The sequence below is a fragment of the Lupinus angustifolius genome, chromosome LG09 (genome assembly GCF_001865875.1).
Source record: "Lupinus angustifolius cultivar Tanjil chromosome LG09, LupAngTanjil_v1.0, whole genome shotgun sequence".
NCBI lineage: Eukaryota > Viridiplantae > Streptophyta > Magnoliopsida > Fabales > Fabaceae > Lupinus > Lupinus angustifolius.
The window spans coordinates 20025226-20040394 of NC_032017.1; the positions used below are offsets into that span (position 1 = coordinate 20025226).

Consider the following 15169-nt stretch of genomic DNA (forward strand, 5'->3'; position numbering starts at 1 on the left):
CACCCTTTTCCAGATCATGAGTTTTGGGTTAGAATTTGATACTAGATCACAACATTGGGAACTAAATCATTATCAGCTCAAGTCATTGTCTTGTTTGGTAAGTAGAATAGAAAACAAACACACAGTCTCACAAGCTATGCTACAACTACACAATTTTACAAAGCAACTACATTGGACATAAAATCTTAACCCCACACACACTACTACAATAGTACTTATCATCACACAACATTAGTTAACAAAACAAACATCCTATGATTCAACACTAACTTCTGTCAATTGAGGCTTCACCTTAGGAGGCCTACCTCTCGGCCTTCCGCTACTGGCAGGTGCAGCTTCCGCCGAAGGCGGCGGCAACACAGACCGAGCAATCTTCTTAGGCCTTCCCCTTGGCCTACCACTTCCACTTGAAACCTTAGCACTTGGTGGAGCATTAGGGTCCTTTGGGGGGCGACCCCTTGGCCTTGGTGGGGACACAACAGTGCCAGGGGGCACATGAGCCTTTGGTTTTGGTGGCCTACCACGACCTCTCTTTGGTGGGGCACTAGGGTCAGGTTTCATGTAGTTGTTCTTCAAGAACACAAGCTCACCACTCTCTTTCATCTTGTGAAGGTGATGAGTGAGAAGTGCTGTGTGCCCTGCTGGCAACTCACCATAGGTTGATTCTATGTAACTTGCTATTGCTGATTTGTTAGATCCATTTTGGTCATTCAGTGCTTCCACTGCTTTCATTATCATCTGAATAAAACACCAAAACAACACTCAAGGGTTACAATTATTTCTTATAAACAAAGCTGCTATGTTGTAAAAAACATCAAATCATGTTAATGGGTTGGTGAGGGTAAATTTAAATAGAGGAAAAAAACATCTTTATTTTCTGATTGCATGAGTTCCTCAGTAACCCTAACTTTACTTGTTATTTCGTATATAAAAATGGTTACTATTTCAGGACAGTGAACCAAAATAAAGACCCTAAGTCAGTGAAAATGTTTGGATCACATAAAATTTGACAACTTTTTAAAGGAATAACCTATAAAGAATTAATTTTTGAAGGAAAGTTAAGATGGGAATATTGATTTGGATGTGAATTTACCTCAGGGTATGGAGGAAGTGATGGAGGTTTATTAACCTCTTCAGTGGCCATTGCAGTTGTAGGTAATGAAGAAGCTCAAAAAGCTTAAAAATGCAAACTTTAGCAAAGATAAGCTTCAAGATTTTACAGTGAAGTGTTTAATATGAGTGATTCTTGCAATGATCTGAGGATTGAATTTAAAGGAAGATAAATAAATTAAAAATTGAAAAGAATTAAAACTTCTTCCTCTTATTCCAACCTTCCCCTGTTCTTCTTTAAGACAAAATGGACGGCTGGGACGCACTCAATCGATGTTGATCCCACGATTGAGGAGTCATTTCTCATTATCATTATTTCTCATTATCGTTGCAACCACATTCATTCTCATTATCGTTGCAACCTCTTCATAACAATGGCTATAGCCACAAATCTACTCTTACTAAAATCATCTTATCATTCACCACTCCTAGCAAGTTTTGTCGTTATCACAACCTTTACAATATTAGTAATTTCACAACAATTTCAAAAGTGACAACCTACCAATCTCTATCAACATGAAATATAAGATAGAGATGCCACACCATATAGCATATACTAGAATTTTGTCCATATCTGTTAGGAAAAAAGAAACAGAAAATTACACATACTTCTCATCTTGGGACAGCACAGGGTGATGTACCTTATCCGTACGAGGAATGTACATCTTAAGGTACGATGTTATGTCCAATTTCAAGCACAACATAGTCAAATTTATTACTAATTCAGCTACTCCTTTCTCTATCTTAGCTACAGTGCTTCATACATTGACCAAATCGTTTGTTTTAGTAAATAAGGGGTCAACATTAGATGGCCTAATTAATCACCTAATACAAACAAAAACAATTAATCACATCAAAGTTTGAAACAACACCCTTTTCCAGATCATGAGTTTTGGGTTAGAATTTGATACTAGATCACAACATTGGGAACTAAATCATTATCAGCTCAAGTCATTGTCTTGTTTGGTAAGTAGAATAGAAAACAAACACACAGTCTCACAAGCTATGCTACAACTACACAATTTTACAAAGCAACTACATTGGACATAAAATCTTAACCCCACACACACTACTACAATAGTACTTATCATCACACAACATTAGTTAACAAAACAAACATCCTATGATTCAACACTAACTTCTGTCAATTGAGGCTTCACCTTAGGAGGCCTACCTCTCGGCCTTCCGCTACTGGCAGGTGCAGCTTCCGCCGAAGGCGGCGGCAACACAGACCGAGCAATCTTCTTAGGCCTTCCCCTTGGCCTACCACTTCCACTTGAAACCTTAGCACTTGGTGGAGCATTAGGGTCCTTTGGGGGGCGACCCCTTGGCCTTGGTGGGGACACAACAGTGCCAGGGGGCACATGAGCCTTTGGTTTTGGTGGCCTACCACGACCTCTCTTTGGTGGGGCACTAGGGTCAGGTTTCATGTAGTTGTTCTTCAAGAACACAAGCTCACCACTCTCTTTCATCTTGTGAAGGTGATGAGTGAGAAGTGCTGTGTGCCCTGCTGGCAACTCACCATAGGTTGATTCTATGTAACTTGCTATTGCTGATTTGTTAGATCCATTTTGGTCATTCAGTGCTTCCACTGCTTTCATTATCATCTGAATAAAACACCAAAACAACACTCAAGGGTTACAATTATTTCTTATAAACAAAGCTGCTATGTTGTAAAAAACATCAAATCATGTTAATGGGTTGGTGAGGGTAAATTTAAATAGAGGAAAAAAACATCTTTATTTTCTGATTGCATGAGTTCCTCAGTAACCCTAACTTTACTTGTTATTTCGTATATAAAAATGGTTACTATTTCAGGACAGTGAACCAAAATAAAGACCCTAAGTCAGTGAAAATGTTTGGATCACATAAAATTTGACAACTTTTTAAAGGAATAACCTATAAAGAATTAATTTTTGAAGGAAAGTTAAGATGGGAATATTGATTTGGATGTGAATTTACCTCAGGGTATGGAGGAAGTGATGGAGGTTTATTAACCTCTTCAGTGGCCATTGCAGTTGTAGGTAATGAAGAAGCTCAAAAAGCTTAAAAATGCAAACTTTAGCAAAGATAAGCTTCAAGATTTTACAGTGAAGTGTTTAATATGAGTGATTCTTGCAATGATCTGAGGATTGAATTTAAAGGAAGATAAATAAATTAAAAATTGAAAAGAATTAAAACTTCTTCCTCTTATTCCAACCTTCCCCTGTTCTTCTTTAAGACAAAATGGACGGCTGGGACTCACTAAATGGATGTTGATCCCACGATTGAGGATTCATTGTGAAGAAGATCACTTGGATCGATGACGTGGTAGTATGTGTTTCTTCACTCACATTTTTTGATGTTGCACATTGTCCTTTGCTTGATTTTTTTTCATTGAGAAGAGGTTTTCAGATCCACAGATTCTAAAATTTTAATTAGTTTATTAAAAGTTCAACTTATTTTATGGTGTATAGTTCAATTTATTTTAAGACTTGAATACTTATTCTCGTTATTTGTAAATCAATGTTAAAAAGTGATATACATTAGGAAAAATAGGTGAAAATAATTATTACTCTTAACATTATCAAAATTTATGTTAACATTCTAAAATTATCTCTCCATTCATTTCTCTGTCTAATGTCATAATTATTAGAATGGTGCAACCACGATTATGGGTAAAGTGAAGTTTTTATTAGAACATAAAAGGAAATGTAAATATAGGATGCATGTAAAAATTTGGGATGTATTTGGTATGAATTATTTAATACTAGCAAGTATAGAATGAGACATACTTATAAATAGGAATAGGAATAGTATGTTTTTAGTAAATTTTGATGTTAGTTATACAATTTATTTTTTTAGTACTATTTATCATCTTCCTATGCAAAACAAAATAAGTGCTTATTTTTGTTGTGTTTTCAATCTTCCAGCGGCCAAAGCCTACCCACTGATAACTTATTATTTAATGAAATTAAAGGAATAGGGACACAAATATGATGTTCTCAAACATATCTACAAACATGTCACGAACCAATTAAAATGAAGTAAAAATAAAAAATTATAAATATTTAATTTTTTAACTGATATAACATATTTTAATTAATTCGGGACAGATTTGAGGCCATATTTAGGGACAACATATTCGTGTGGACGAAATAGGGGTGAAATGAGTTACAATAGTTTTTTTAAAACAGGATGTGCTGGCACCTTAGCATATATTAGGTAAGTGGAGCACATGAGCCAAAGCTAAAAGGCAACAAAAAGTGTGTCAAATAAATAAAAAGCATGAAGAAGAAAAACAGTTGATAGGTTGGTTTATCTTAGTATAAGACTTAATGTACCCAAAAATCTTAGTATAGGGTAGAAGAGTGTGTTAAGAGTTGGAGTGTTGAGTTAATTAAGAAAATATGTTAACTAATTTATGATGTAGTGGTCCCTAGCATACATAACATAAGCTAAGCATTAAAGATGCTCTAACTATAGAACCTTGAGTGTGTTGAGTTATCTTTGTCAATCTTTAATATAGTTGGTTGGTAATTTCAAACCATAAAGGAAATAATTGCTAAATTTAATCCCCCTAAAAAAAATAATGGTGAAAGAATCTCTTATACAAATATATAAAGATAATAAAATATATCCTCATATCACGAAATAATTTATCTCCTTAAATTCACTTATTGTTTGACATGTGTATAAATTATTTTTTGGTATGAGAGGACACTTTATTCTAATGTAAGAAACCACATCCAAACTTACATGTAATATCTCATGTTTAGGTAACCACTTTAAGAAAGGCAGAACAAAAGCACATTATTTGAACAAAGACTGCATTATGTCTCAAATAATCCAACATCAAGTGAAGAGATTACCCTATTACATGCACATTTATAATTATACCTATGCATTTATGAAATATATGTAGAGTATTGAACACTCTTACATACAAACATCACATGCACAATTACAAATATGCATCTATGGAAACATGAAGAAATCCTTGCATTTTATTATGCATATAACCAACATATTGGCATTTTACAATAGCAACAGTGACTTTCTAGTGTTTGTGTGGGTTAATCCTATAAAATTTTATACTCTATAGTGCGAAGTTACAAATATTTCTCATTTGATATCTTCATCATTATCATATTCTCTGCTTTCTTTTTCTTCCTTGGGGTATACCTTCACCATAAACCTCCAGCTATCTCCCTCCTCTATTTCCCACTGTTTTTTCAGTTCATAAATAGCTTTGGATGCTGCCGCAGCAATGGCTGGGTTGCTATCTTCTGCTAGTCTCTGTGGCAAGAACCAAATGCATCAGTTTTCGCAATGGAATAAAAATGAATGTATATTGCATGCCAAAGTTTTTCCTATATTAATTATAACGAGTATTAGCGACCTACCTGCAATGCTCCCATCCCTGCATTTCCGAGAGTCCACATGGATGGTGCTGCTGCCAGTGCATTGGCTAAAGCTCGTCTAGAAACACAACCACACACCAACAAATAAAAAACATAGAAAACAGAAAGAAAGAAGATAGTTTTATTTTCGGCCGGGAAGTGGTCTTTTCCATGTTATTACCATATATATTTCTTTAGAAGTAAAGTAATCTGTGGAAGCTTTGCAATTGCATTATTAACTAAACTTTTTTTATTACCATTACAACAGCACATCATTAACCAAATTAAGGAAATTCTAATTTTCAGCATTTGAGAAAGTTGCAACTTTGTGACAGGATGATGAAATATATCAATCATGAAGAATACGAGTTTAAATCCTGAAGCCAACCATTCTAATGCTCATCATGACTATTGCAGTGACAAAATACCTTTCCTGCTAGTTACATTATTGCCCGAAATTTTGAATGTAAAGAATTTGATTTAAAAGATAATATGGCTGCTCACTTTTAACTGTACATGATGAATAAAGTGTGTAATCAGATTCCCTTAAGGATTTTAACATCACGGGAACCTTACCGAGTGCTGACATCTGGAGAACTAGAACATTCTGCCAACAAAGATACACTTTGTTTACCATCCATTGCATCAAGGTCGATAAGAGTTGTGATCAACAACTCGAGCTACTCTTGATATAAAAAAAAATAGGTAACATCAATACTTAATTAGTGACTAAGATCAGAGAAACGAAATAAAAATGAAGAATCAAACCTCTTCAGGATCAGTGTAATCAATTCCATCTGCTTCGGAAAGTGCCGATGCCATACTCCAGTAAGCTTCCTGTACACATTAAAAATATGATATCTTAGTTTTTTAATATATAAACAGAAGGGAAAGGAAAATGGGAAAGAAGAAAGACCTGAAGAGCAGAAATCCGTTCTGTGGTCACACTCACATCCCCAAGAAAGGAATTTGTGGTTTTTCCATTCTTTTCAAGCATTATATAACCACTAGTATTATTTGCTGAAAGAGAGCCTCTATATTTGCGAAGAGGACTGCACCCGAACACCATCAGAAAATATTTAGACCTTAGCATATTATATATAAGCACTTAAGGAGACATTTAAAGTTACTTGACTTACAAGTTATACAGTTTGCTCACCATTCTGTCATGGGTGTATTTTATTAACTGCGATATATTGAAATATGTTATGTAGCAGATTATTATACACAGAATAATGCCTGCCACCTGGGATCATTCATTGTTTAAAAAAGAAAAAATTGTTCCACAGTAAACAGTCTTGCAGAATTAAAATATCACCTCCATGGACATAAGGGCATCCTCCATTGCACGTTGCTTAGCACGGAAGTCAGCAAGACGTAAATCAGTCTGAAAGTTCAAAGTTTGTGTCAAAAGGAGTCTTGTATTTACTGGCTATTCTATGCGCTATGAATAGCCAAACACTCTTTCTGCTAATACACACTTTCAAAAAGACAAGGCGGTCCATTAAGATCTACATGGGATAGGAGTACATAGGAAACATATATAAGAACAAAAGCAACTGGATATCCAATTTACGGTAACTATCATGTTGGCATTGCGTAAAAAGTTTTAAAAAATTAACCAAAAATAAGTTATAGAATTAAAGTGAGATGGATTAAATGCAAGAGTGTTTCAGGCGGTAATTTGTGATAGAAAAATACAATTCAAGCTTAGGGGAAAATTTACTGAACAAGTATAAGACTTGTGATGCTGTACCAAAGTGAATAAGTGAGTGTTGTGCGGTAAAAAGCCAACTGTAAATAGTCGAAGCCAGCAAGAGATAATAAACTCAATATAGTCACAATGAGGATGTTGTGTTAGATGAGAGGACACTAGACGAGATAGAATGAAGAATGAAAGCATTAGGGGTAAAATTAAGGTAGAAAAAATAGTAGCATATCACGTTGGGTGGTTTGCTCATGTGAGCCAAAGATTATGTCTACCAACTAAGTCCCTAAAAGAGTCAAATGCACATCATGTTCATCCTTCGTCCCATGTGACATGCGTCTGGAATGTCATGTCTGATGCATATGCAATGCCACATTAGTCTCAAGGACAAACGTAGTGCTCGTATTGATCAATCAGAGACTTAGGTGATAAACATAATCTTTGAAGAGCTAAGTTGGTTGGCCACAAATCTTTCATGAATTGGGATAGAATTTTACACTAATTATGATATAGCTCATACTTTTTTTAATGTCCACCAATGAGTTTGTTTCTTTGTTTACTAAATATACAAATCTTCAGCGGAAAAGAAAAAACTGGATGTCTATTTTTCTAGATAGTTTTAACATTATATCTCTTCTATTTCAACTATCAACATTGCATGACAACCAATAATTCAGATTTCTGAGTAGGTAAATAATGAAAGGGAGAGATGAGCATATACAAGACAAATATAACATGATGCAAATAGTATCAGCACAGCTTTTATGTAAAACTACCAATTATATTATCTTGTGGATAAACACTCAAGAGAATCATAGATTTACCTCTAAGGCCCCATCATTCCAGTGCTCATCAGCAGCACTTTTCAATCTGGACTGAGCTTGATCTTTCAATATCTGCAGAATATTAGAGAAGTTAAACAAAAATCGGCCTAAAAGATACCACTAATGTTAATTCTTTCATTTCAAATCACAAAATTGAAGATTCTAGATGACACAGACGGAAGCAATATGATTGAGGTGCATGGCTCTTTCTTTGACATCACGGTCAATTTTCTCAGTATCCTCTCTTGCTCGAGCTACAGATCAAAATAAAGTAAAATGTAAGTTGACAATGCAAGGGTACTATATGAGTAAAATCATGAAATAGGTGCTCCTGTTGAACCCTTCCCCTTAAAGGAAGTAAAGTTCCAACTTCCAAACATAACATTAGTAGATAAATGAAAATTACAAGTAATAACCATAATAGAATTATATAGTGTTATCAGCATTTAAATATCCAAAAAACGACCCTTTGATCTTAAATAAAGTAATCACTTTTCAAACTGAATATGCTTGTTGCATACACTTGCTATCTCCATTGACTTCTTCGTTCCTTTCTTTTTTGTTGGGCAGGGCGAAATGGCATGGGATAAGGGGAGGATATCATAATTGTTGTGATAAGAAATACATTAAAATTGCACAGTAGTTTTAAACAATTATTTCATTTTTCATCAGATGAAATAAGTGATGCAATCTTAAAGTACAATGGCACATTATATAAACAAAGGAAGCTAGCTAACCATCAATCTTGAGAAACTCTGTCCCTAGAAAAGCAACATCTTGGCGTGCACGGGCATCCAGCCTCATTAAGCCACTGAGGAAACAAATAATTAACAGTTATTTCCGTCCATCATGACTTAGGACAACATTGTATTTCGTACGGTTATTACTTATTTCTCAAATGAATGATACTTAATAGTTTAGTCATATAAAAAAAGGTTTAAATATACAATGTTATGAAATGGATAGAAGATAAGGCAAGAACCAATAATTTAAGTTAGTGAGACATATATTCCACATTGTAAATCCTCATTTGTGATTACTAAGATGTCTCGACCAATTAAAACTTAGATTATTAGGTAAATAATTAGATACGACTACCAAAGGGTTCTCCAATAAAAGAATTCTTCGCCGGTTTACAATTTTCTAACATAGAAAAGTGGGCAGACGAGCAGAAATGTTAACACATTCAAACAGAAATAGTATAACGTCAAAACAAGGTTGCCGAAAGTACCGCGAGAGCAATACAATGTCATTGCGAGCTCTTTCATTGACAAACTTTGCATCATTATAAATGAATCTACAAGCTTCAGCCAAGCCACGAACATTATGGATCTCACCATTTTTCTCATCGTTGGTACGTACTCTGTAAAAAAGATAAAAAAGATAATTCAAGTTTGACACAATTAATTTGGCAACTGAAATACTATAATTAAGGGGTACTGATTCAGACATAAGAAACAGCAGATAAAATTGTAACAGATTGGATTAATTTTATATGGTGGGTGGATAATCATCTATATTTAATTCCTTACCTTTTTAAATCAGGAGCACCATCATAAGTTGCAACACACTCTTTTTCTTCAGTATTATTTGTTCCCTTTGATTTACATGAGATAGAAAATTTCTTGGAGAATAAGCGAACTGCTTTTCCATTAATGAACCGGTCGTTGAATAAGGCGGGTGTCTCAGCAAGGAGGCATCTATAGTTTAACTGTGCATGTTCAAGTCCATGTGTTGGAAGCTGTATTCTATTGATCCTTGTTGACAAGGGAAAATAATGCTTTTCATGTGATCTACAAAGAGTTGTTCTTTGAGTCACAATAGGACCACTTGAAACTTTGTTTGTAGTAAGTGCCATCGGGTGATCAAGAAAAGAATGAAATACGCCTGGCCTTTATTGAACTTGAAACATCTCAATTCTGTAAAAGTAAAACAAAAAAGGGGATGAGGACATAGAGTCTCCTTAGAGGTAGTGAATTTTGCAATCTATGGGAACTTTTCTAACCACAAGTTTCATTCAACAACATGCATATAGCGAGAAAAGGGACTCATGAAGACGCAATTTGCACCTCACACCCAACCCGATCCGAACTTTTCTAGAAAAGAACATCAATTTAATGAAGTGGCATATGTTACTTGCTTCTCCACATTCCCCGAAATCAAACATCAACTTATTTTCAGTACCCTTTGTTCTGAAAACAATTTCCATTATTCAGAACAATCAAAAGTTTAAAATTTTATATCAGAGAAGATAATATCATATACTTAAAGATAAAGAACTTGGTCTTAAATCCTTAGTTGTCTGCAAAATTTTCCTAAAAACTTGGATGCCAATTGAAGTTAATCTCTATGTAAAACCATGTTGTAGATCAATTAATCAACACGCTGTTCATCCTTTTTCAATAACCTGAAGTACTGTTATGATTGTAAAAATTTCAACTTTGGATAGTTCAAAACTTCTAAAGTAGATAATATTGCTAATTTTCAGATATAGAATTTCCTGGTGTGACAATTAAGTTCACTAAAAAAGTTGCCCACAAAACAATTATCATCACTGCATGATGAACATTCTATCGTGAAATTAGATACATCATAAATATAATAAAACAACAAATAAACAAGTAAAAGGGTAGGTAGTAACTAACCTTTGAAACAAAGACACAGTTTTTTTGTGAAGGAATAAGAAGAGGAGAGTTAGGAACTAAGGAGTACAGGAACTAAAGGTGCATATTATATTTGTCACATGATAGAGACTAAGATTGAAAGAAGAGAGAATGGCCAAAGAAAATGAATAGAGAGGAAATTTGAGAACCACAAGGTAAGGTTGTGGTCCTTCTAATGCCAACAAACAAAGAACAAAAACGTGTAATGAAATTGAGAGAAATGGATTAGGGAGTGAGTGAAGGGTGAATAGGACCTCCACGTCATTCTAGATTAGATAGACATACTATCAAACAAAATTAACGGTCTAGATTTTATATTATTTTTAAACAAAAAATTATTATTAGAAGTTAAAAAGGTAAAAAGATAAATTTTGAAAACGACAATTATTGGGAGACTCAACCTTTCGTGTGTGGAAGATAAGGGAAATACCAAAAAAACTCAGCATTTACTCGACAGGATTTCCAGTCTCATAGATTGCCATGTTTTGTTGGACAGAATGACACATCAATCTAATCCTTAACGGATAAAAAATCAGCAACCCTTGCTTCATAGATTTGCCATCTAGGACAAACTTTTGGCTTTTTACTTGGCTTTCGGTACAAAACATGCTCACAATTATTCAACTGAACTCACTAAATGCTGCATATTAGTGTCTATTTAGTAAATGATAATGATATTTCCATACTGATTTTAGTATCATTTTTTATGTTATTTGTAGATTATAAGTTTAAAAAACATGTTTCTCTTTATTTTATATATATTACTCTCAAAACAAGCAAAGTGAAAGGATAAGATGAAGTTGATGGGAGGAATTTTTTTAAGAAACTTCCGGGAACATTATCTGTTAGTATATCACAAATATAGATATATAATATTTTTGGGATTATGATTGATTTTTTATTTTCTTTCGAAATCTAATATAATAAATAATGAAGGGGTGAGATTTAAATTAAAAATGCAAGACATAAGTATTGAATATCTCTTGTACTAAAAAATGATCCACACACCCAAACTGAGATTCTGAACCAAACAATATTTAGGCAACTTTATTAGCCTCAATTTTTAAGCAAACAGTTCTTAGGCATTTTTGAAGGTCAAAAACAAAAGTTCGATCCACTTATCAGATAAGAATAATCTTAGTTCTTTACCATAAAATGATATACTATCCTTAATTAACACAAAAATTATTTCATTATTTAAAAGTCTACTTGTTAGTACGAGTTTGGTTTTATTTAAAAAGAGTGAAGCTAAACATTGTTAGTTGTCTTGTGTTATCAATTTAGCATTAGGAATGAATGTGAATACATGTTGTTTCTTGATACTCTAATTAAGTGCTTTATTTTATCTTGTTGCCTAAGGACTTGTTGATTGTTGATTACTTGTATTGAGCAACAATATTAGTCAACTTTGGTAGTAAGGCATGTAGATAAATTTGACAAATAAGACAAGACACAATTTCCTTATCGATGATATATGGTACCTAATTATTCTCCTTGTGAACACAACTAAATATGATGTATGTTGAGACGAAAGAAGAATCACATATCTTAAGAAACTATGTCTCTTCTTATCTCTATCCAATTAAATTATACTAACTAACATAATTCTGTTTTTTTTAAACTGAATGAGACATTATAATTGGTAGAAGATATTGTTGGGGACATAATTCAGGACAGAAAATCTCCATTAGCTTAACGGATATCTGAGAATAATAATTGCCTTTTTCCTATTATATATACACGAAAAAAGAGATATAATTAAGGGCATTTGGATTTTCCTTCCTTAGTCTTCCAAATGTTGTAGCAAGGACATTTTACCTTGTTGCCATATGTACCAGGAGGAACACAAAGGCATTTGGCACAGCACTTCTGGCAGTAAAACATGCATGGTTTATTGTGTGAAGTTGCTGAACAACGGTATGTACACTTTGGTTTACAATCTGTGTAAATATTGTAACATTATAAGAGCCTAGGAAACTTTAAAATGTTGGGTATGCAAAATTGATAATTGGGTACCCAGATTTTGTTACTGCATACCTGAAGGACGAAGTTTTGTAAGTCCATAAACCTGTTACAGGATTAAAAATGAACACAGATTGAATTAGAACAATAGGACACTTATTTTGAAATTAAAATGATTAATTCTAATAGAGAAGCAACCATAATTGAGCAAAGAAAAGTGTGTTTATGTATATTTGTTATGTACATGATCTAACAGAGTATATGCAGCGGATAATAATTTCTCCAACTTGCTAGAATCTATGAGGAGCAATATCAAATAATGCAGTAACACACAAGAGACACCATAATTTTAACTCGAAAACCTTCCCAAATTGAGAAGTAAAAACTACGGGCACAAGTCAGTCAATCAAGCTCCACTATAATCAAAATAGGAATACAAGAGTGTCTGCAAAATACAGCTCAAAACGTGCTCAACAATACGGCATACAACATAGCAAAAAGCTTGAAAATGAGAACAAGAAAAACCAGAAAAAAATCAGAAATACAGCTTCTGTAACAGCTCGATTTCTATCACCTCGGACGTCGTCTCACCGATCCAACCGTTCAGAATGAAGTACTATAAGTTACGAACTTGTTGTCCAAATTTCAGCCCGATCAAACGATGAACGAAGACGCAGTCATGAGTTTCCCATAGCTGCTCGGAGTTCCTACGGGTTAAGTTTTCTTATCTTCTCTCTCACTTTTCAATTGTCTCTTTTTCATAAATTGCTTTGACTCTCTTGCCACATATGACCCCTATCTATTAGATTAAGTGGGATAAGTGGGCTTTGCCCAACTGGGTCTTTCTCCACATAGGAAGGGAGCCCAAACCCAACATATCTCCCCCTCACAACCTATCCAATGATACCTCACATCAATATGTTTGAACCTAGAATGAAAAGTTGAATTCTTCCCAAGATGAATGACACTTTGACTATCACAAAATAACAAGTATTTGTCTTGGAAAAATCCAAGCTCCTCTAAGAATTTCTTCACCCAAAGAACTCTTCGCATGCTTCTGTAATGGCAATGAACTTTGTCTCAATAGTGGGTAATGCAACACACTTTTGCAACCTGGATTGCCATGCTACAACTCCCCTGCAAACTTAACCAAGTAACTTAAAGTGAACTTTCTAGAATTAATGCCTCCAGCCATATCAGAATCAGTGTAAACCACAAGAGTAGGTTTATCACCTCCAAAACAAAGCCTCAGACTAGCAGTACCACAAAGATACCTCAAAATCCATTTCACAACATTTCAATGCTCTCTACCTGGATTTGACAGAAATCTACTAACTGTACCAACAACATGTGCAATATCTAGTCTTGTACACACCACTGCATACATCAAACTTCCCACAGCAGATGAATAAGGAACCCGTTGCATATCTGATTTTTCAGCTTCATTTGAATGACACTGTTTAGCACCAAACTTAAAATGAGTAGCAAGAGGAGTGCTTACCGCCTTAGCATTTTCCATCTGCAACTTCTGTAACACTCTCTTAATATAGTGTTCCTGTGACAGCCAAAGTTTCTTTTCTTGCCTATCTCGCATGATTCTTATACCAAGAATCTCCTTAGTAGCTCTCATGTCTTTCATGACAAATGACTTGCCTAGTTGCTTCTTTAATTTGTCAATCATGGAAATATTTTTCCCAACAATAAGCATGTCATCAACATACAATAATAGGATGATAAAATCATCAACATCAAACTTTCTAATGAAGATACAATGATCAGAAGTAGTCTTCTTATAGCTTTGCTCACACATAACAGACTCAAACTTCTTGTACCATTGTCGTGGAGCCTGCTTCAAACCATATAGACTCTTTCTCAGCCTACACATAGTCTTCTTTGCCTTCAATAAGAAAATCACCATGTTGTTTCATATAAATCTCTTCCTTCAAATCACCATGAAGGAAATCAGTTTTTACATACATTTGATCTACCTCCAAATTAAGAGTAGCAGCCAAACTCAATACAATTCTAATGGATGACATCTTCACCACAGGAGAAAAAATCTCACTGAAATCAACACCCTTGACCACCAATCTGGCTTTATACCTTGGAGATGTAGAATTAGTTTCTTGCTTCACCCTGTAAATCCACCTCTTTTCCAAAACCTTCTTCCCTTTTGGCAATTTGACCAAATCAAAAGTGTGATTATCATGCAAGGACTTCATTTCCTCTTGCATTGCATCCAACTACTTCTTCTTTTCTTCATTCTCCATGGCCTAATGATAATATTCAAGTTCTCCTCCATCTGTCACAACAACATAGTCATCAGAAGGGTATCTGGTAGATGGTTTCCTCTGCCTATTAGACATTCGAAGTTGAGGAGCATCACCAAGATTCTCATCTTGTGACATCTTATGTTCATCTTCACCAATAACAATGGGAAAATCTAAACCATCTCCAAGATGTTGATCACCAACATAATCATGTTGCTCACCATTTTGAACGTTATTCTCAACTGTATCC

The 15169-nt window shown here is 34.4% G+C and overlaps 3 protein-coding genes across 3 annotated transcripts; all 3 read right to left on the reverse strand.

The window, feature by feature from the left end:
- LOC109356733 (HMG-Y-related protein A-like) lies at positions 50-1254 on the reverse strand. The gene is made up of 2 exons (XM_019600229.1): positions 1094-1254; positions 50-738 (listed from the first exon to the last, which is right to left on the reverse strand). The coding sequence occupies exons 1-2, from the start codon at positions 1142-1144 to the stop codon at positions 253-255; spliced, it is 537 nt and encodes a 178-aa protein (XP_019455774.1). The 5' UTR covers positions 1145-1254; the 3' UTR covers positions 50-252.
- LOC109356734 (HMG-Y-related protein A-like) lies at positions 1970-3263 on the reverse strand. The gene is made up of 2 exons (XM_019600230.1): positions 3073-3263; positions 1970-2717 (listed from the first exon to the last, which is right to left on the reverse strand). The coding sequence occupies exons 1-2, from the start codon at positions 3121-3123 to the stop codon at positions 2232-2234; spliced, it is 537 nt and encodes a 178-aa protein (XP_019455775.1). The 5' UTR covers positions 3124-3263; the 3' UTR covers positions 1970-2231.
- Positions 4945-10863, reverse strand: LOC109356729. The gene is made up of 13 exons (XM_019600222.1): positions 10670-10863; positions 9557-9943; positions 9256-9387; positions 8762-8835; positions 8202-8278; positions 8025-8096; positions 6811-6879; positions 6632-6678; positions 6409-6544; positions 6261-6329; positions 6069-6172; positions 5496-5571; positions 4945-5388 (listed from the first exon to the last, which is right to left on the reverse strand). Exons 2-13 carry the CDS (start codon positions 9880-9882, stop codon positions 5215-5217), a joined length of 1356 nt encoding a protein of 451 aa, XP_019455767.1. The 5' UTR covers positions 9883-9943; positions 10670-10863; the 3' UTR covers positions 4945-5214.

What these genes read in the sequence shown, in the direction of transcription:
- LOC109356734 (XM_019600230.1), bottom strand. Translation starts at nt 3,123, where the DNA reads ATGGCCACTGAAGAGGTTAATAAACCTCCATCACTTCCTCCATACCCT. An exon ending in CACTTCCTCCATACCCTGAG is followed by an intron (nt 2,718 to 3,072) that starts GTAAATTCACAT and finishes TGTTTTATTCAG; the next exon opens with ATGATAATGAAAGCAGTGGA.
- LOC109356733 (XM_019600229.1), bottom strand. Translation starts at nt 1,144, where the DNA reads ATGGCCACTGAAGAGGTTAATAAACCTCCATCACTTCCTCCATACCCT. An exon ending in CACTTCCTCCATACCCTGAG is followed by an intron (nt 739 to 1,093) that starts GTAAATTCACAT and finishes TGTTTTATTCAG; the next exon opens with ATGATAATGAAAGCAGTGGA.
- LOC109356729 (XM_019600222.1), bottom strand. Translation starts at nt 9,882, where the DNA reads ATGGCACTTACTACAAACAAAGTTTCAAGTGGTCCTATTGTGACTCAA. An exon ending in GGAATGATGGGGCCTTAGAG is followed by an intron (nt 6,880 to 8,024) that starts GTAAATCTATGA and finishes TTGAACTTTCAG; the next exon opens with ACTGATTTACGTCTTGCTGA. An exon ending in CAGGGATGGGAGCATTGCAG is followed by an intron (nt 5,389 to 5,495) that starts GTAGGTCGCTAA and finishes TTCTTGCCACAG; the next exon opens with AGACTAGCAGAAGATAGCAA.